This window comes from Hypanus sabinus, chromosome 4, assembly GCF_030144855.1.
Source record: "Hypanus sabinus isolate sHypSab1 chromosome 4, sHypSab1.hap1, whole genome shotgun sequence".
Lineage (NCBI taxonomy): Eukaryota > Metazoa > Chordata > Chondrichthyes > Myliobatiformes > Dasyatidae > Hypanus > Hypanus sabinus.
This window is the reverse complement of record NC_082709.1, coordinates 42,988,981-43,009,417: the sequence shown is the minus strand read 5'-3', so window position 1 is coordinate 43,009,417 and position 20,437 is coordinate 42,988,981. Positions and strand designations below refer to the sequence as shown.

The 20,437-nt window shown below is 39.7% G+C and overlaps 1 protein-coding gene across 1 annotated transcript in view; it reads left to right on the top strand.

Annotated features, from left to right (window-relative positions):
• The window catches only part of dnah7 (dynein, axonemal, heavy chain 7), a 269,206-nt gene that overhangs the window by 128,069 nt on the left and 120,700 nt on the right, over positions 1-20,437 (top strand). The window contains exons 39-42 of the mRNA XM_059966905.1: positions 1,095-1,314; positions 7,564-8,436; positions 13,378-13,607; positions 18,973-19,303. Coding sequence (XP_059822888.1) covers positions 1,095-1,314; positions 7,564-8,436; positions 13,378-13,607; positions 18,973-19,303 — 1,654 coding nt within the window. The remainder of the gene's footprint in view (positions 1-1,094; positions 1,315-7,563; positions 8,437-13,377; positions 13,608-18,972; positions 19,304-20,437) is intronic.

Sequence of the window (20,437 nt, the reverse complement as noted above, 5' to 3'; positions counted from 1 at the left end):
TGATTATCCATTGTAAAAGGGATAAGTTTATTTTGAATTAAAGGTCTCTTTGCTACAAATTTGTGAGTGTCAAAGAGACGTACCAAATTTCTTTAACCTTCTGAGGAAGCTAAAGTGCTGGGGAGCTTTTTTGCCTATGTCATCAAATTGGTTGGACTAGTACAGGCTATTGGTGATGTTCACTTCCAGGAATTTAAAGCTCTCAATCAGAACCATTGATATATACAAGATCATGTGCACTGCTCGCATTCCTGTTGTCATGTCAGCATGTCATTAGACTCCTTATGTCCTCTCTGTCATTCTGACTTATTGATATTTGAGATATAGGCCACTTCAGAGATATCATCTGCAAACTTGTAGATGGAGTTAGATCAGAATTTGGTATGTACCTATATACTTAATCTTTTTTTTTGTAAATAAGGGCGCCAAATTTTCAGAAATATTTCATATTTATCTCTTAAATTATAAGTAATTTTTTCAAGTGGAATGCAGCTGAAAATTTCATTCTTCCAACGATCTATACTTAAGTATGAATTCGATTTCCAAGTAACTGCAATAGTCTTTTTGGTTACTGCCAATGCAATTTTTATGAATTCTTTCTGATATTTATTCAATTTGGATTTTGATTTTATCCCTTCAATATCATCTAGTAAAAATAATATTGGATTATGTGGAAGTTGTATTCCAATAATTTGTTCCAGTAAAACTCTTAAATTCGCCCAAAAAGGTTGAATTTTAGAACAAGACCAAGTAGAGTGTAAAAAAGTACAAATTCCTTGATTACATCGAAAACATTGATCAGATAAATTTGAGTTTAATCTGTTTATGTAGTGAGTAAAATGAATGTATAATAAATAAAATAGGGTCTGAGGATGCAGCCTTATGGAGCACCTGTGTTTAAAATAATTGTGATAGAAGTATTGCTGCCTGTCCTTACTGATTGCTCAGGAATCCAAGGATCCATTTGTAAATGGAGGTATTGAGTTCCATATCTAATAGTTTGGAAATGAGTTGCTTGGAATTATAGTATTGAAGAGGAGCTGGTCAATAACAACAGTTTAATTATATACCTATTTTGCATTTGTCTTTGTTAGGTTTACTTTCCCACCTGAATTTGAAACTCTGACTAAACAAGTCATTCATGCCACTTTGTATGTTTACAAAGAAGCAATGAAAAATCTTCTGCCAACTCCAGCCAAGTCTCACTATCTCTTTAATCTGCGGGATTTCTCCCGTGTTATTCAAGGGGTGTGCCTTTCCAGTCCTCAGACAGCAGAAACTCCAGCTGCAATTAAGCGCCTTTGGGTTCATGAGGTGAATTCTTTTTTTTAAATAGAGCAAGTTCTGAAAATTGTTGATTAAATTTCAGTAAAATTAGTGTCCTTGCTGGTCAAATGAAAGTTATGCTGATAAATATGAAAATTGAAATACTATTGCTTCTGGAAATAATTTATTGTTTCAATATGGTAAGCTGGTCAGCCACTCAAATCAGTATCATTTATTTATGAAATCCTTGTTGAATATATCTCAATTTTACTTAAATTTGTTCCCAAATACCATTACCTAACTAACAATGATCTGTCTTAGTTTTGAAATTTTTAATTGACATATCTACAAAAACTTTTGGAAAGGAAGATTTCTTCACTCTGTGTGAAGAAATACCATCTGAGTGACAAGATTTAAAGTTGCTATGACCTTTTATTTTATGTCTTTCATTGGAAGAAATTGGTTCCACCTACCATATTAAATTCTATGAAGTTAATTACTTCAATTAGGTTGCCCTTTGACATAATGGCAATATAATTTGTCATTTTGATCTTTTGAACATTAGACTATTTAGGATTTTTTTTAAAAAATTCCAAACAAGAGAGAATCTGCAGACTCTGGAAATCCAAGCAACGTACACAAAATGCTGGAGGAACTCAGAAGCCAGGCAGCACATATGGAAAAATGTACAGTTGATGTATTGGGCCGAGACCTTTTTTCATCTGCTCCTTTTGGTCCCATTCACTTTTGCAACCGTAGCACGAGTTATATCACATTTTGCTCAAGTTCAAATTTATTGTCATAGGCATACATACACAGGGTTTAAATGGTATGAATTTTTTTTTTGCAGCCAATGTTTACAAACATAAATTAGCATAAACTTAACATAAATTATATACTTGCTTTCTTCTTACATCGGGTGTTCTCTTCCTTTACCTGATGAGGTAACCATAGCCTTTGGTCAGGAGCAAATATTGTCAGGTGGTGCCCAACCTTCCTACACCATTGTTTCGACCATTAACCACTGCACTCTCCAGTTGGTGGATCAGCAGTGGTGGCCAAGTCACTGCCCATCTGTTCTTGACTTCCAGCTCAACTCCACTTGCCTGCTCCATATCCAGCAAGAAGCTTCCTCCCTCATCTTGCGTGCTGCTTGGTTCTTGCTGTCCAAGAGGTTTCTTGGACAGCAACCTCCATCCAATCTTGTCAGGAAGCCTCTTTGGTACTGGTCTCCATGGGGAATAGCCATGTCTGCCATCTTTTGTCCTTGCACACCTGGAGTAAGGACTGGTACTTCAGGGCCTTCCTCTCGTGAGCCTCCTCGCATCCTTCCTCCCATGGTACTGTGAGATCCACCAGGATGATTTTTTTTGCCTTTGGTGAACCACAGTACAATGTCTGGTCGAAGTGTAGTTTGCACCACCTCTGTGAACTGCAGCTTTCTCCCCACATCAACCCTTATCTCCCATGATTTGGTAGTTTGCAGCAGGCTGGATTAAATGTCTGCTCTGTTTGCCTCTCTGCCAGCTAGTCTCTTTTTACACTTCTCCTGCTCCAGTGAGTCAGCAAGGAGCTGGCAGGAACTGTTGTGGTGTCATTTATGTTGCCCTTGTGTTAAAGCTGTTTTGCATCCTGACAGTAGTGTGCATTGAACCCCACTGACCACTAAGCTTGCAGTTAGGGGCCTCTCTCAGAGTCCATGTGTGTAGCTGTAATAGTGCAGGGACAGTGTCATACATGGATTGTAGGATGAAAGAAATATGGAAGGGCTCCAGTCTCTGCCCAAGTGATTTTGTGCTTGGGAAGATCCCATTTTGTCCAAACACCCTGTGACCCCAACTCCACTGCCTTCGATACCCACCTTTCATCCTTATAGTTCCATACCTCTGCCTGGGCCATGTCACGCCTAGCCCATCCCTTGCATTTGCACTCCCCCAGCGTGGGAAGTGTGCAGCGCAGAGTCCTTGCTGTCCCAGGCATGGGACGCTGATGATGTCTCAGGGGGCTCACTGCCTGATGTATGGCCGAATTGGCAGCTCACTTTCATCCCGATCTTCTAGTGACTCCTGCTTGGTTTGTTACCTTGTCATCGGAGCCTCTCAGAGTTAACACAACTCTACACTTTGCCACCTTAAACTCCTCCGTTACCAATGACAACGGAAGCTGTAGCTGGCCTGATCTTAGGTAGAGCCCAACTGAGGAAAAACTTGGGGAGGATCCCTAGCCACCACTGCAGGTGCTTGTTGACTTTCCTCCCAATTCCTTCCACAGTGGCCATTGGGAACTCGTGCACCGTGAAAAGCCAGAGCAGTCTTGGCAGAAGATCCTATTGGTACAGCCAAGTTTTAAGTTTACCAGGGAGTAGGTTTTGTCAATCTTCTTCAGCCACTTTTCAGTCTGCTTTACAGTGTTGGTGATGTTGGCACTGTCCATCACTGCTGTAATAATCGACTTTCCAAGACACCTTACTGGGTTGTCCTCTATGGATGGAATGACTTCTCCCTGTACTTGAAGACTGAACTTGCTAGTAACCTTGCCCTTTTTGAACACCATACATCTGGACTTCCTGCCATTGAAGGTCATTCTAGCACAGGTAGCTACATTGTCCAGGGTTTCCAATACCCTCTTGCTTGAACATGAGTTACTGTGATATCATCCATGAACCCCTGTATTGCAAGTTGTTGGATGCCGGGTTCCAACACTGGGCTTTGGGTTATGTCTGCTACTGTTAACATGAGAAGGTTCATACCCATGACAAACAAGATGGGGGAGATTGTAGAGCTGGTTGGAATCCCTTTGTAGAGGTCTTGCCACCTCGTTGTGAAGTGGGATGAAGTGAAGTGTAGCTTAAATCCTCCTAGGTGATCATGTGTTGTGTTACTGGCAGGTTATGGTAGTGTTCCAGGCCAATATAGATGAGGATGTGTGGACTTTATCCATAGGTGTTGACTAGGGCTAACTAGGTGAGTGTTAGGTTGCCTTTCTTCTGCCTAGCCTCGCGGATCAATTGGCTAATTATTGAGGTTGTTCAAGGCACCCAGGAAAAGCTGGGATTCTGGATGGATGTGTTAATATAGTGTTTTTCAATTAAGTATGAAGCCAGTCTTCTCGCAAGCACTGAGAAGAATATTTTGCACTCTATGCTAAGGAAGGAGATTGTCCTAAACTGGGTGATTGTGGAGGAATCTTCTTCCTTGGGAACAAAGCATCCTTCAGCCATTTTCCAGCTTATTGGAATAGAGCCTTTGGTCTAAATCTTTGCCATTATCTTCCATAGCCACCAGAGGAGTTTTGGGTATTTCTTATATATGTTACGTATCCCGTAACTGGATAACTTACCAGCAAAGATAGAGAGGTCTGTTGAAGTCTGTTGTCACTATTTTCAAACGTTTTATTCATAAAGGGACACAAAAGTAGGGTTAATACATACATTCAGACAGGGCACATTGTCAACACTCAATCTAAAGCGCGGGTATATTAATAATCATCATTATTAAGTGAGCTCTGCTGATGTCTAGGGGTTAATAGATTGTCCGTTGGAAATATAAAAGTCACTCAGAAGGCTGTCGGCCTCAGCCCTTTGAAAATCGCTGGGTTTCACGTGGGGCGACCGAGAGAGAGAGATTGGGGGGAGAAGAGAAAGAACTTGCCGAGTCTCGATGAATCTTCCGTGAAATCGGGGGAGCATTGGTTTCCTCTCCCCGATGTTAGTTAAAGCGGTTTTCTGTGATTCCAGCCACAGATTCCAATCCCGGAATCTAACACACATGGCTTCCTTCAGAATGACTTCCCGCTGCTGCGGGAACACTCTCGTGTCTTCTTGGTGCGTCTGAGGGGCTGTCCCCCTGAGACTCTCCTTTATACTTCCTCACGGGGTCGCAGGTGTTAATCAGGTTGGGATGATGCAATCTCTCTCTCAACCAGCCCACCTTGCCCAAGGGCTTTTCATGTGGTCTCCATGAGACAATAGTCGCTGTTGTCTTTATTCTGTATCGCTGGTGGTACCTGCAATTTGGCATGTCTCTCTCTCTCTCTCTCTCTCCGACTGGGTCTACTGACCACCCCCCTTTCGACGGGTGCTCTTGCGATTCTCACAAAGGAGGGGGCTGGGATCACTTGGTGGTATACCAATCATCTTGGCAGCAGATGATTTTGCTCTCTTGATGATATCCTGGACCTCCTACCACGTGGGCTTCACCACATTCAGCTCAGTTGCTGGGCTTCTTGGTTGGGGGACTTCTGGATTGAATTCTAGTCCCTGATTCTGACGGGGATTGAATGTGATGCCTGTAGAAATTCTTCCACGCTTTGAGCTGGTTAGGATGTCAGATTTCCGCTGGCTGAGAAGAGCCCTGGTGGACCTGAATAGGTTTTTAACAAATTGCGCTCTCCTTCTCTCTTTCTCCCTTCACTTTTGCAGCCGCTCCACCCTCCTGAGCTTGTGCAGCTGTTCCCGCAGTTTGCTGGTTAGATCATTGACACCATTTTTAGTGTCAGGTGAACTGTTTTTGAATTGTTTGTTCAGCGTCTTTACCTCGTTTCTCAGGTGGTGAATTTCCCTTTCCCTCCTGTTTGGTTGCCATGACAGTTTAAGATCTGCTTTCTTCTCTATTGGGCCGAATCGCTCTTTAGCAAAGTTGAACACAATGGCTGTGAGGGAGTCAACTTTTCTGTAGACTTGGTCCTGTCAATGTAGCTTCCAATATGCATCCAGAGTATGAGCGAACTGCTTCCATGATGCATTGTCTGATGATCTGGGCCATCTTTCCTTGATGAATGGATTAGGGTGTCATTGGGGGCACTCACTTGGTCTCTTCTTTGGCACTGGGGCGGCTCAGGTGCAGAGAGATCTTCAGCTCTGTTGGGTGCTCTCTGGCTGGAGTTCTCCATCATCTCACCGGCTGTTAGAAACATAGAAAACCTACAGCATGACACAGGCCCTTCAGCCCACAAAGCTGTGCCAAACATGTCCTTACCTTAGAACTACCTAGGCTTACCCATAGTCCTGTATTTTTCTAAGCTCCATGTACCTATCCAGGAGGAAACACTGTTGTCTGTGTGTTGCACTTGAGTCGCCTTCATTCTGCAGCTGGACTTGAGGCCTTCGATGTTTTTGCAGATTTTGGATTTTGCTGCAATGGCACTTTGCAATGAATGCCTCCCTGGTCAGTGTTGTTGCTTGAGCCTTCTCATTGTCACATTTCCAGTCCTGGCCATTGCTGTTATGTCCGTCCTATTGAGTCTCTCACCCTCCCACTGCACCACAGGGAGACTCCTGGGGTATTGTGTATTTAGTTCATCCGTAGCTTATATGGTGCCCTCTTGCGAGTGCTGCACATAGGCTTGCTAGCCTTGTGTGCCTGTGCCAGTCTTTCCTGGGGGTCACCCATCTTTCCAGTGTCACTGACTTTTCTCGGTTGAAATAAACGTAATCCTAGTGCAAGCTGAGAGAGAGAACAAGAAATATAGTTTGAGATGGTGTTAGGGATTCAGGCCAGTTCAAGAAACTCCAGCTCTCTTGAGCCAAAAAGGCTAACATTTTATTTGGTATTATTAGAGACATTATAGTAGGGCGCCTACAAAATTCAAAGTAAGATCAATATAGTTTGTGAAAGAAAATCATATTTTACAGTTTGAAGTTTTTTGAAAATAATATGCATCAAAATTAGATGTAAAATGTGTTGTTTGTAGTAGGATACAAAGAAATAAAATTATTATAAATTACAAAAATAAACTGCAAAAAAGGAATAAAGAGGCAGTGTTCATGGATTGTTCAAAATCTGATGGAGGAGGTAAAGAAGCTGTTTCTGAATCACTGAGTGTGGATGTTCGGGCTCCTATACTTCCACTCTGATGTTAGTTAAAAGAGGGCATAGCTCAGATGGTGAGGATCTTAAATGATAGCTGAGTCTAAAACACTCTGCAGCCTCGTGTAACCTTGTGCATTGGAGTCTCCATGCCAGTCTGTGGTGCAACCAGTCAGAATATATATCTATAGCAACTTTCTGAATCCTCTCTAATTCTTAATGAAGCAGAGCATGTTGGCATGCCTTTGAGTCATAGGCATAGAAAAGTACAGCATAGAAATAGGCCCTTCAGCCCACCTAGTATGTTCCAAACCATTTAAACTGCCTACTCTCATCGACCTGCACCAGGTCCATAGCCCTCCATATATCTACTACGTTTAATTTAATTTGATTTGGGTGGTCTGAAAAGTCCAAAAGCAGCTATTTATATGTAAATATTTTTCCTTTCTTTAATTAAGATTAATTGCAATTATTTTGCAACCAAATTCAGATTTTACGAGTCTATTATGATCGCTTGGTGGATGATGGGGATCGAGCTTGGCTTGTTGAATGTCTCCAGTCCGTGATGGGAAGTCAGCTGAAGGAGAACTTTGATGAACTGTTCAAACACCTGGACTTTAATGGTGATGGCAAAGTGATGGAAGATGAACTTCGCAGTCTCATGTTTTGTGATTTCAGTGACCCTAAAGGTGAAGACAAGGGATATAGGGAAGTCCTTGATTTCACCAGTTTAAGGAAAGTGGTTGAGGCTCATTTGGATGAATTTAATAATATGAGTAAAAAGCCAATGAGTCTGGTTATATTCAGATTTGCAATCGAGCATGTCTGTCGAATTTCCCGTATTCTAAAGCAGCCACATAGTCATGCTCTTTTAGTGGGAGTTGGAGGCAGTGGCCGTCAGTCACTAACCCGGCTTGCAGCACATATGGCTGACTATATACTGTTTCAAGTGGAAATTTCCAAGAGTTATGGTTCTTATGAATGGCGTGAAGATTTAAAACAAATATTCCGTAAAGCTACAGAAGGTGAAATGCAAGGCGTCTTTTTATTTACTGACACTCAGATTAAACAAGAGTCATTTCTAGAAGACATCAACAATTTATTGAATGCAGGAGAAGTGCCAAATCTCTTTGCAGTAGATGAGAAGCAGGAGGTTTGTGAACGCATGCGTTTAATTGATCGTCAAAGAGATAAGTCAAAACAGACTGATGGGAGTCCATTGGCACTTTTCAACATGTTTATTGAGCGCTGTCGTAATCAGTTACATGTGGTTTTAGCAATGAGCCCAATTGGAGATGCTTTCCGCAACAGGCTGAGGAAGTTCCCCGCGCTTGTCAATTGTTGTACCATAAATTGGTTTCAGGTAAGTGCTCACATGTTGTTTTGACAAATTATGGATAGTAGACAATGTAGTCCTAAAGTTTGTTTGTTCAAAGAAATCATAAGTGATATGTCACCTAATTTCCTAAACCAGTCTCTGCCCTGTGTCTTAATTCTTTTGGTTAACTAAGACTATCGATCTTAGATGCAAAACTAAAAATTTGTAAAATTAGCAACTAACCTTTTGCTGAAGATGGTTTCAAACCTGTGCTACACCTATCTTAAAGATTTTTTTCCTAACTTTACCATAAAAGTTGCGTCTCAAATTGCTGGATTATCTTGTGTTATTCTAGTAAACTCTTAGTGCACTCTTCCAAGATCAGTGTGCCTTCCAAAGGTGTCACGTCACAAAATAAATATGGTCCTTCAGGTGTGATGATAGGTCTTTGATATAAACCTTGTTTGTCTTTCCATAAATTCTGTTTGATCTATATTTTCCAATAATTCCTGTTATCATTTCAGATTTCCAGGAAAAGCAGCATTTTGCTTTTGAATATTCCATGTGCAATCTAGTTTGGGCTTATTGCAGTCGACTCGAACAGAGAGCATTACGGTACACAGTAGGCCCTTTGGTCCAAGATGTTGTGCCAAACCTTTAGCCAACTGGAAGATCAGTTTAACCCTTCCCTCCTACATGGCCGTCCACTTTTCTATCATACTTAAGTTTCTTAAGTGCCTCTAATGTTTCTGCCTCTGGCAGGGCATTCCATGCATCCACTACTCTCTATATTTAAAAAAAATATGTACCGCTGACAATTCCCACCCCCCACTCCATACTCTTCACCAATCCACCTTAAAATTATGCCCACTCGTATTGGCCATTTCTGCCCTGAGAAAAAAGTCTCTGGGTATCCATTCAAACTATGTCTCTTATCATCTTGTACATCTCTCTCAATCTTAATCTCCTTTGCTCCAAAGAGAAAATCCCAACTCATTCACCAATCCTCATCAGACAAGGTCCCTAGTCTAGGTAGCATCCTGGTAAATCTCTTCTGCACCCTTCAATGTCCTTCCTGAAATGAGGCAACCCAAAGTGAATACAATATTCCAAGTATAGTTCAAACAGAACTTTATAGAGCTGAAATATTATCCTTGTAGCTCTTGAATTCAGTCTCTGGACTAATGAAAGCAACACACCATATGCTTCCTTAACAACCCTACCAACTTGCACAGCAACTTTGAGGGATCGCTGGACATGGACCCCTCTGTTCCTCTACACTACTAAGAATCCTGTCATTAACTCTGTATTCTACCTTCAAATTCAACCTTCCAAAGTGAATCATTTCACACTTTCCTGAGTTGAATTCAACCTGCTACTTCTCAGTCCCACTCTGCATTCTAGCAATGCCTTCTGCAAACTATGACAACCCACCACACTAGCAATAGGTTTCCCCACTCCATTGTCCACTAATATGAATTTGTAATTTTTTGTATGCATCACCACTGTTTAAGATGCTGCTTACTTAATGCCATTAGCTACTCAAAGTCCAGTCGCAGAAATGCAGCGTCCATCGTCAAGGACGCCCGCAACCTAGGCAATGCTCTCTCCTCACTGCTGCCATCAGGAAGAAGGCACAGGAGCCTCAAGACCCACACCATTAGGTTCAGGAACAGTTATTACCCCTCAACCATCAGGCTCTTGGACCAGGGGAGCTAACTTCACTGAACTTCACTTGCCTTATAACTGAACTGTCCCTACAACCTAGGGATGCATTTTCAAGGACTTTTCATCTCACGTTCTCAATATTTATTGCTTATTTATTTGTTCGTTCATTCATTTATTTGTATTTGCACAGTTTGTTGTCCTTTGTAGATTGGTTTTTTGTCTGTCTTGTTGGGTATGATCTTTCATTGATTCTGTTGTGTTTCTTGGATTGACTGTGTATGCCCACAAGAAAACACATCTCAGCATTGTATATGGTGACATATATGTACTTTGATAATAAATTTACTTTGAACTTGGAATTAGTATTTGTGGCATATCACTGCAGTATTGAAATTGTCAACAATTTGAGAAAATACTGCCATTTGTGAAATTTGCAGTTTGTTGTCCATTGATCTTGTTTACACTGTTCTATAAATTGCTGAGTATGCCCGCAGAAAAAGAATCTCTTTGTTGTATGTAGTGATGTGTATGTACTCTGATAATAAATTTTTCTTTGAACTTTGAACTTTAGCGTGCCTGCACCTTCCTCCTTCTTTCTGTCAGTTGCCATTCAGATGGTTTCCTACCTGATCAATTATTTACCTTCGATTCTTTAAATTTCATCTTTAGATAACATTATTTTCGTCTTTTGAAAGTGCATGTACAGTAAATAGTACTTATAGAAACTTTTGCTGTTTACCATGTTAATCATATTTTTTCATAATGATTCAATTGGGTTCATCAGGGGTGACCTGCCCTTCATTACGTACATATTACTGAATACATATAGTGTACATATTATGAAGTTGGTCAGTATTTTAAATAGTGAACATTACTTGAGGAGTCCTCAGATAAAGCCACTTTAAATATGAACCCTTGGCTTGTATCTACTGAGGCCTGTTGTAGAAATTTCATTTAATCGCACTGAAGTGTAATTAAATCAAAGGTTGAGAGGTTCTAATTCAAAACTAAAATTTGATTTAAAAACCCTGGCCTGATCTAATAACACTAAAGCCGTTGAAACTCTGAATAATTTGAGGCTCTGATCCTCAGTGCAGTTCAGTCAGAATAAGTACTTCTGAAACCATTTGAGTATGTAGCTTTTCTTGTCCCAGATAACCTTTGGAGACTTGCTGGGGATCTGGTGTTCTGTGCAATGGCCTCCTCCTCCTCATTCATTGTCTTCCATTCTACCTGAAGTTCCAAAAGTAGACTGCCAAATCAACTTTACCTGCAACTAAGCGGCAAAAAAAGTAAAGTAACAATGGAAACTTAGGCTACGTCCACACTACACCAGATAAATCAGTAACCAAAGCTGTTTCTCTTTGTTTTTACCCTCCATCCACATTAAAACAGCGTTTTTGTCCCCCAAAACCAGAGATTTTCAGAAACACTCCCCAGAGTGTGTAATTTTGAAAACGCCGGATTGGCTGGAGCAGTGTGGATGGGGTAACCGGAGAAATCTAAAAACGCTGTCATGATGTGCCGGAACAGATGGTGACGACAGCGCACCATTTCATTGTTTTCTTGAATGCAATCTAACAATTTCAGGACAGACGGCAACGAGACTGAAACCAGAAGAGTTAGAAATGTACTCACCAAATACTTTGACCCATAACTTATTGAATAAATAAGTATACTCCCTTTGCCCTGTTTTCTGTCCTTGCTCGTATGAAGGTGGTTTACCTATTTATGCAAGTACTTCTCTGACAATAGATGTGCAACAGCCTAATGTAACATTGTATGGAAATACAAGATAACACTGATGCAGACATGTTTTATACATTTAACAAGTTTAGTTTTTCAATATTTGTCATCAGCTGGGTCATACTGTCCGTGAACTCCCTGTTGGTTGCCTCCATATGCTCCAGTATCAGTTTTTTTTACTTTTAAGTCCTCCTGTGCAAGGGCCAACAGCTGTCCATCGTTTAAGTTTTTCTAGTCTGTAACTGAACAAATGCACACTTTCACAGCGAGATTCGACACCAAACATGTCGCTTGTTTTCGTTAGATATGTCCTGCGCATGCGCAGTAGGAGGAGATTCGCTGAAATGTCTGTTTTAATGTGGACAGAAGTATTTTCAAAAATGATTAGTGTGGACGCCTATCTTTTTTATGCAAAACCAGCGTTTTCAAAGTTATCCAGTCTAGTGTGGACATAGCCTTAAACTGAGTCCTGAATCAGCCAAACTGGAAGAGTTATAAAGGCAAGCCAGCTACTAAACCTATATGTAATATTGTGGCGTAATAAGACCACAACGTATAGGGGTAGTATTAGACTATTTGGCCCATTGAGTCTGCTCCACCGTTTCATCATGACTGATCTAATTTTCCTCTCAGCTCCAATCTCCTGCCTTCTCCCCGTATCCCTTCATGCCCTGACCAATCAAGAGCCTATCAAACTCTGCCCTAAGTATATATGAAGATTTGGCCTCCACAGCTACCTGTTGCAAAGAATTCCACAAATTCACCACTCTCTAGCTAAAGAAATTCCTCCTCATCTCCATCCTAAAAGGACACCCCTCTATTCTGAGGCTTTGTCCTCTGATCTTCAACTTTCCCACCATAAGAAACATCTTTTCCACATCTACTCTATCAAGGCCTTTCAGCTTTCAATAGGTTTCAATTGGATATAACATGTTTAATTGTATTGGTGAAAGATCTTTGCTCTCTATCAATAGCACAAGTTATGGACTAAAATAAGTCTAAACCAACACAATGGCAGAGGGCTGATTTCATGGAATAGATATGTGTGTACATTCACTAACATGTGGGTACTAATTTTACGATAGTTCAGATACCAATAACTTTCTAGGCCATTTAATCATTTGTTATTTCTGTATTTTCTTGCAACAGAGATAAAGACCTCAGAACAATCCCATATCCCTACTAATTTTCTCTACCACGTCATTCTCATCATTTCTAACTGCTACACTACACAAAAGGAAACTTATAGTGGCCAATTAACTGAATAACCAAGACTTGTTTAGAATTTGGAAGGAAACCAGATACCTAACGGGAATTCACAAAAGACATGTAAATATCACACAGACAGCATGGAAGATCAGGTTTGAACCTGGGTTCCTGGAGCTGTGTAGCTCTGCCAATGTGCTCTCCACCATTTTGCAGAATCAAACGTCATTTATGACATATTTAACAATTAGTTGTTAGCAATGAGCAGAGTATTTTTTAAATTACCAGTTTGATTTAATGACAATTGCTTTTATCATTTGGGATTTTCGGTTACCTATTTATTTGCTACCACTTTATTTAATATAGTCTTGGCCAGAAGATGCTCTGGAGGCTGTAGCAAAACGCTCATTGGGAGACATTGAAATGTCAGAAAAGATACGTATGTGCTGCATTGAAATGTGCAAGAGTTTTCATACCTCAACGATCGAGTTGTCTGAAACATTCCACACAGAGCTTCAGCGGTACAACTATGTGACTCCCACCTCCTACCTGGAACTGATCTCCACATTTCAAGCTCTTCTTGAAACAAAACGAACGTAAGCACAAATTAAAAGGATTAAAGAGGGTGTGTGTGTGGGGGGGGGGGAGGAGGGGGAGAATAGAAAGAATAGTATGAAACAAATATCTGTGAAACAGTTAACTGTGAGATAAATATCTGTGAGACAAATATCTGTGAGGCCAGAGTTGCCCAAGTGACCTGCACTTGATGGCCATAGGTTAATGCAGGAAGGGACAGTTAGAGAGAGAGAACACAGAAGAACAAGTAAATGCTGTAAAAGGTATAAATGTAGGAAATGGCCTTTAGGACAAGTCATGCCAGTGGATGGAAAAGCTATCAGTATTACACAGTGACAATTTACAATTGAACTGAAGAAAATGGAAATCGAGAATACAAGTTCTAGGCTATCATTGGGTTATTAATGCTTGTTTAATTGGATATTTTGACCATCTGGACCAGCTCCCATAATAGTATTAAATTCAAAAGTCTGACATTTGTATGTATGTGTATTTTTACAAATGGCAAACAGTTTATCTCGTCCCCTCAACCCTCCCCCTCACCCTCCCCTCTCTGCCCCCTCTCTCCTCTCCCTCCCCCCAATATCGTAATGTTTCTTACTTACAAGTATAATATACTTTTAATGCCATTCATGACAATACTGTGGCTGTATGGTTGGGAAGGGAGGGAAGAGAAAATATGTCTGGTAGATGTCTCTCATTAAAGGTGGTGGAAATTCTGAAAGATAATCTGTTGGGTATAAAGATAGGTTATTTTGAAGTTGACCAAAGTATCCTTAGCCTGCTCTGGAGAAGAGGTTTGATGTCGGAAAGAGTTGAACACAGTCAAGGACTCTTTCAACTATGGTGAGGGGGAAGAAGGCAGACATTTCAGAGGCAGCTCTGAAGCAGATATGCCTGAGACAGAGAAACTGAGTAAGTGGCATGGAGTTAATTAAGGAGACAAAGTGAAGGAAGTATGGTAAAGATAGGCATGGTAGCCTATGGGTTGGTAGTGGATGCTTGTCACTTGCTAACCCCCTGAAATAGAAAAAGAGGAATTCAGAGGGGGAAATTTTAGAAAAAGTAATGATATATTTGAGTTCATGAAGCGGCACCAGTACAGTTGTTGATATACTGAGTTGAGGGAAATGGCCCAAGCAGGGTTCATGCAAGGAAAGTTAGACATGTTCTACACAAAAACAGGTATTTTGCCCATGTTCTTATGGACTTTTGCACAAGCAATACTGAAAGTTAACAGGCAATTAGGATGACAAAAGTTATTTTGGTCTTAGCATAAAATGGTAGGAATATAAGAATAAAGGAGCTTTACTGAGTTGTATAGGAATCTGTCTATACCAGGCATGGGCAAACTACGGCCCGTTAAGCTTTTTAATCCGGCCTGCAGAACTTGATGAAATTATATTAATAAACCTTGTTAACATTTTTTCCCGCAATTCTGGCATTTTCCCAATAGATGGCACACTCTATAAACATTGACATTTGTTGAGGTGCAGTGTATTACTCCACATTTGCGCTTTTCTCTTTGTTCAGCTCGACTTATTTGTGTGAACAGGTGTTCAGCGTCATGAACATCAACAAAGCCAGCCACAGATCCAAGTTAACTGACCAACACCTCAGATCCATCCTGAGAATCGCCACAACAAAACTAAATCCAGACTTTGATGCGCTGGCTAAAAAGGGAGACCAACAACACTGTTCCCACTGAAATTAGAAATAAGTTTCTTCATTGTGTTATGTAAAAATACATTTGAAAATATTTTTTTCAATAAGCCTTACATGTTACATGTCATTTCTGTTAAGTGATGGACATGAGTAGTGCGCAGGTGCACGTATGTTCTCAAAATAAAAAATGTGCTCCAGATCAAATAACGCGCTCCGCATACTGGCGCGCTGTCACTGTTCTATCTTTGTACTGGTCGTTGTTGAGTTTTGGCACAGGGGACAATTGAAAAAGAAGGAGCAGGACAAGTAGACCTGCATCTCCTACCGTTTTTGAAATAAAGACAGTCAGGAGGAGAGTGATGATGATAATAGCTTGAAGGATAACAGAATTTTCAGTGCTTTAAAATAATAACTGTTACTATTAAAAAAATAACTGTTACTATTAAAAAAGCTGTATTTTATTCATTTAATTTTCAGTGTTTTAAAAGTCATTTCAATAAATAGCTAAATACCATGGGACTTCAAAGACAGATATTTTGTTGTAATGCATTTGTTCATTTTCAATTGAAATTAAAGCACATGTTTTCTACATATCCCATGATATTTTATTTTCTCTTATGAGGTGTATTACCAAAACACTCCGTCCATCTGCTCCTGGTCCGGCCCCCCTGTCAAATTTTAGAACCCTTTGTGGCCCACAAATCAAAAAGTTTGCCCACCCTTGGTCTAGACCAACTGTGGAGAATTGTTTACAGCTCCAGCTCCATTTCTAAATTAGTTGCCTTCGAGTCTATGCAAAATTGTTGCACTGTATCTATTCTTTCGATGAGCAGAGTGTCTTAGAACGGAGCTTTACTTACTGAGGGGTGTCTACCCTGCTCTGAGTGTTTTTGTAGGATAGATACTGAGAGGTGCTCTGTATTTTTTTAGATTATGATATGTTGCATAGAAAAGGGATCAAATCTGGTAAATCCTTTAACACTTACTTTTTTCCAAGAGGACAAAGAAAATTGAGAATTTGATTGTCTTACAGCTATTCGACAGTTGTCTACAGTCATCGCCAGCAATAATCACAGGGATCATTAAAAGAAAAATGTGCCAAATTCTTGCTGCAGCACCTCTCTCGGGTGGAAGAACTCTTTGATTATGTTGGCTGCTTTCCTGAAGCAGCAGGAAGTGTAGACAAAGTCAACAGAGGGGAGAATGTGATAGACTGGGAAGTGTTCATAATTCATTCCAATTTTTTTCAGTCCTGGACAGAGTAGTTGCCATACAAAAATTACATTCCTTTTTGTCGATATAAATAAAGCCAGTATTAGTGCAGCAAGGACAACAATATTTAATCTGAACGATATTTAATCAGCTGATAAAGTGTAAACATTATGAAAGAAACAGAAGTGTAGTGGTGAATTAGCATTAAACTAAGCTCAGAGTGAAAATCAATGCAGCTAAGAACTGGAGAAACACAATGAGCAGAGATAAAGGGAAAGTAAAAATAATTTAATGATCAGTGGTTTTAAAATGTTCAAATGTTAATGATTTGATACTTGAAATATTTTGAACAGTTTAAATTGTTCTTTTTTCATAATGTATGTATCATGTAATTAAAATATTTAAAACATTATAATATTCAAACTGTACATAACTATCAAGTTCTGCCTTTATGCAGTATCTTGCAAATCCAGCAAGTTAATTAAAAATAACAGATTAGATAAAGCAGAGATGTGAAGAGATTTACAGTTTCCAGAGTAACTCTCCTTCCCTTGAATTGTCAGTTATTTATTAACAGTGTATGTTATGAGTTTGGCATTTTGAGGAAGATTTTCTTGATAATAGCAGCTATTTAAATATTATGATAATAATCCTGTGACTAATTCTGATACTAAGTTGCCTCAAATGCCACATCAGTGACCTGCTCAGCAATCATGACAGGAACAGTTGATGAGCTGGTATCATGGACAAACAAAAATTGTTACTCGCCTTTAAGATGATCTCAATTGCTTTGGTTTAAACTCTGCTTATTTAAAGCAATTTTTTTAAATGTAATGCACCAGGAGAATGAGTTTATGGAAGGTGAGATGAATCTCACAAATTGCTCGTTCTAAAATTGTGATCAAAGATGTTGCTGAATGTTAACATTAAGGGTTCCACGTTAGGAAGAGATGAAATGGCAGAGATGCAAACAGGCACAGGAGGCTTTATATCAATCAGATGTACAGGAGCAGGATATTTTTGTGTCAGAATCAGAGTCATACAACACAGAAATATGTCCATTAGCCTATTGTGTCTATGCTGGCCATCTGGTACCATCTTTATTAATACCATTTACTGTCTTGCTCTATATCCTTCTATACCTTGGAGGTTGGAAGTGCTGATCTAAATATTTCTTAAATGTTTGAGAATATGAGTCCTCATTACGCACTCAGACAGTGCATTCTAGACTCCAATCACTGTCTGGGAGAAAACATTATTCCTCAGATCCCCTCCAAACCCCTATCCCTCTGAACCTCTGAACTCTAATTTTAGACAACTCTGCTTTGAAGGAAAATTACCTACCATCTGCCCTATCTGTGCTGCTTATAATTTTGTAAATTTTTATCTGAACTCTCCAAGATAAACAGTGTCTTTCCTGTATTTCCTCTTAATTGAAATGCACCAACCCAGGCAACATCCTGTTGATTCTGCTTTCTACTCTTTCCAGAGCAATCATGCCCTTCTGTGTGATATCAAAACTGTACATTTAACTAACGTTCTACAAAATTATACCACAAGGCAAATATCCCATAAGCCTTCTTGACCATGTTGCCACCTTCAGGAATTTCTGGAAATGTAGACCCTGGCCCCTCTGTGACCTACCTACCATTAATTGCTTGGCCTATAGGAGTCTTCCCTCTGGCTTACCTTCCACTTATGGCAATTAAATTCTATCTGCCATCATCCTCCCCCATCTCAATGCAGAGAGTTATGGACAGTCCATCACAGAAACCAGCCTGTCTGCATTTCCCACTGCCTTGGGAAAGCAGCCAGCATATTTTAAGGCCCCACCCACCCTGGGCATTCTCTCTTCTGGGCAGAAGATACAAATCTTCAAACATGCAATACCATTCTTAAGGACAGCTTTTATCTTATTGTTGTAGCACGCTTGAGCAGACCTCTTGTATAATAAAGATGAACTCTGAAACTAACAATTTACTGTGTTATGGCCTTTACACCTTATTATCTACCTGTACTGTGCTTTCTCTGTAACTGTAACAATCTATTCTGTATTTTGTTGTAGTTCTTCCCCTTCTACCATCTCAATGTACTAATGCTCAAAAATAATCTGTTTGAAACAAGTTTTTCACTGTATCTTGGCATAATAAACAATTTGTCAACTAATTGCTTTCATCCTGTGGCCAGACTATCCATCTTGTTATCACCGATGTACCAATTTTACAGCTGTTGCAGAGATTTGACCCAAAATGTCAACAGTTCTTACCCCAACACATGATGCTTGACCCACTGGGTTCCTCCAGCAGATTGTTTGTTGCTCCAGATTCCAGCATCTGTGGTTTCTAGTGTCTCCACCAATTTTCATTTTGTGCTCAAACCTAGAGATGATCACATCTGTTTTGTCTATTCTGATGAGTACCGAGAAAACCAGTGTATATTGGAATGTTCTCATCAGCAAAGCAATCAACTTAAAAGTCATGCATAATGTTTTGAATATTTTGTCTTTAGTGATGTACTGAAGATGAAGAGAAGATATGAAGTTGGTCTAGAGAAACTAAACTCGGCTGCTTCTCAGGTTGCCTCCATGCAGTCGGAATTGGCAGCCCTGCAGCCCGAACTGATAGTTGCCAGTGCAGCAGTGGATAACATGATGATAGTTATTGAAAAAGAATCCATTGAGGTCTCAAGAACAGAGGAAATTGTAAAAGCTGATGAAATCATTGCAAATGATCAAGCCATGGCAGCAAAGGCGATTAAAGATGAATGTGATGCTGATCTGGCAAAAGCATTACCAGTTTTGGAGGCTGCACTTGCTGCCCTGGACACTCTTACTACACAGGTAAGGAAAGAATTTGCCTGTAGTTTTCTGGAACATTTGTAGAAAAAAAATTATAAATTTCTAGATTCAGAGCAAGCGTATATTTTCAAAATTCAGAGCCACTCTCTTGTGCTTGATATTTCTGAGCTAATTTATATTATGGTATTAGACATCCCATATCTCAAACTTAAACTTTAACTTGGGTATTAGTCATCCATGTGTGGGCTGAAGCAGATGGAATAAAGAAGTGTTGTTGTGACTGTGATTTAAGTCACCAGAGAGACACTGGAGCTGGTGATAGAGAACTCTTTATTCATCACAATAAGCATGGAGACATTGTGGCAGAAGCCCACAAACACAAAGGTAGATCACATTTTATACCCATAACATCAAACTACAGGTGATTCAATACAATTTCAATAGTCAAAATAACATTGTTTACTTTAATACTTTGGGTTGATAAATGGTTCCTTTGAGATGCATAGTGGAAGTACAATGTAATTGATAAGACACCTCTGAAGGTTCAAACACATTTGGGAGAAACTAATTAAACAAATATTCTAAAACCATTTGACAACGGAGTTGAGACACCCAAAATTAATGTTGTCAGGTTTGTCTCTGAGTACACAAATATGATAAATACACAAAAACTATTGCTTGTCCGTACTTCTGACGATGTTTGACAACATCCATCTGGTCTGCCAGCTTGCTCTCAAAACACAATGAAGCAAATAACTTCGCCACGTTGCCTGCTTTGTTGTAATGCAATCAATACAATTACCTTTGACTAATGTTTGGCTCTTGCATATGCAGTCTCTTAGACTGTGGAACAGCCTGTGTTTTTAACTTCAGTGTACTGTTTGCAGTTTTACAAAAAAAAACTGAAGGCTGTTTCCAAGCTTCCTGAAGTTATTTACATATACAAACTGAAGCTTAGTTCTTGTTTGAATTAGTATCTGCCATATTCACTTAACGCCAAAACACTCCCTGACAGTATCACAAAAGAAATGCCAATTTCATCTCTATGGTTAAGTCCAGTGTAATTTATTATTATATACGAGGTAACAAATTGTAAATCAGTAACACTTCACTTAAAGTTGCCTTCTGGTAAGTTACAGTATATATTTCATGTAGAACAACTTGGCTAACAATTAG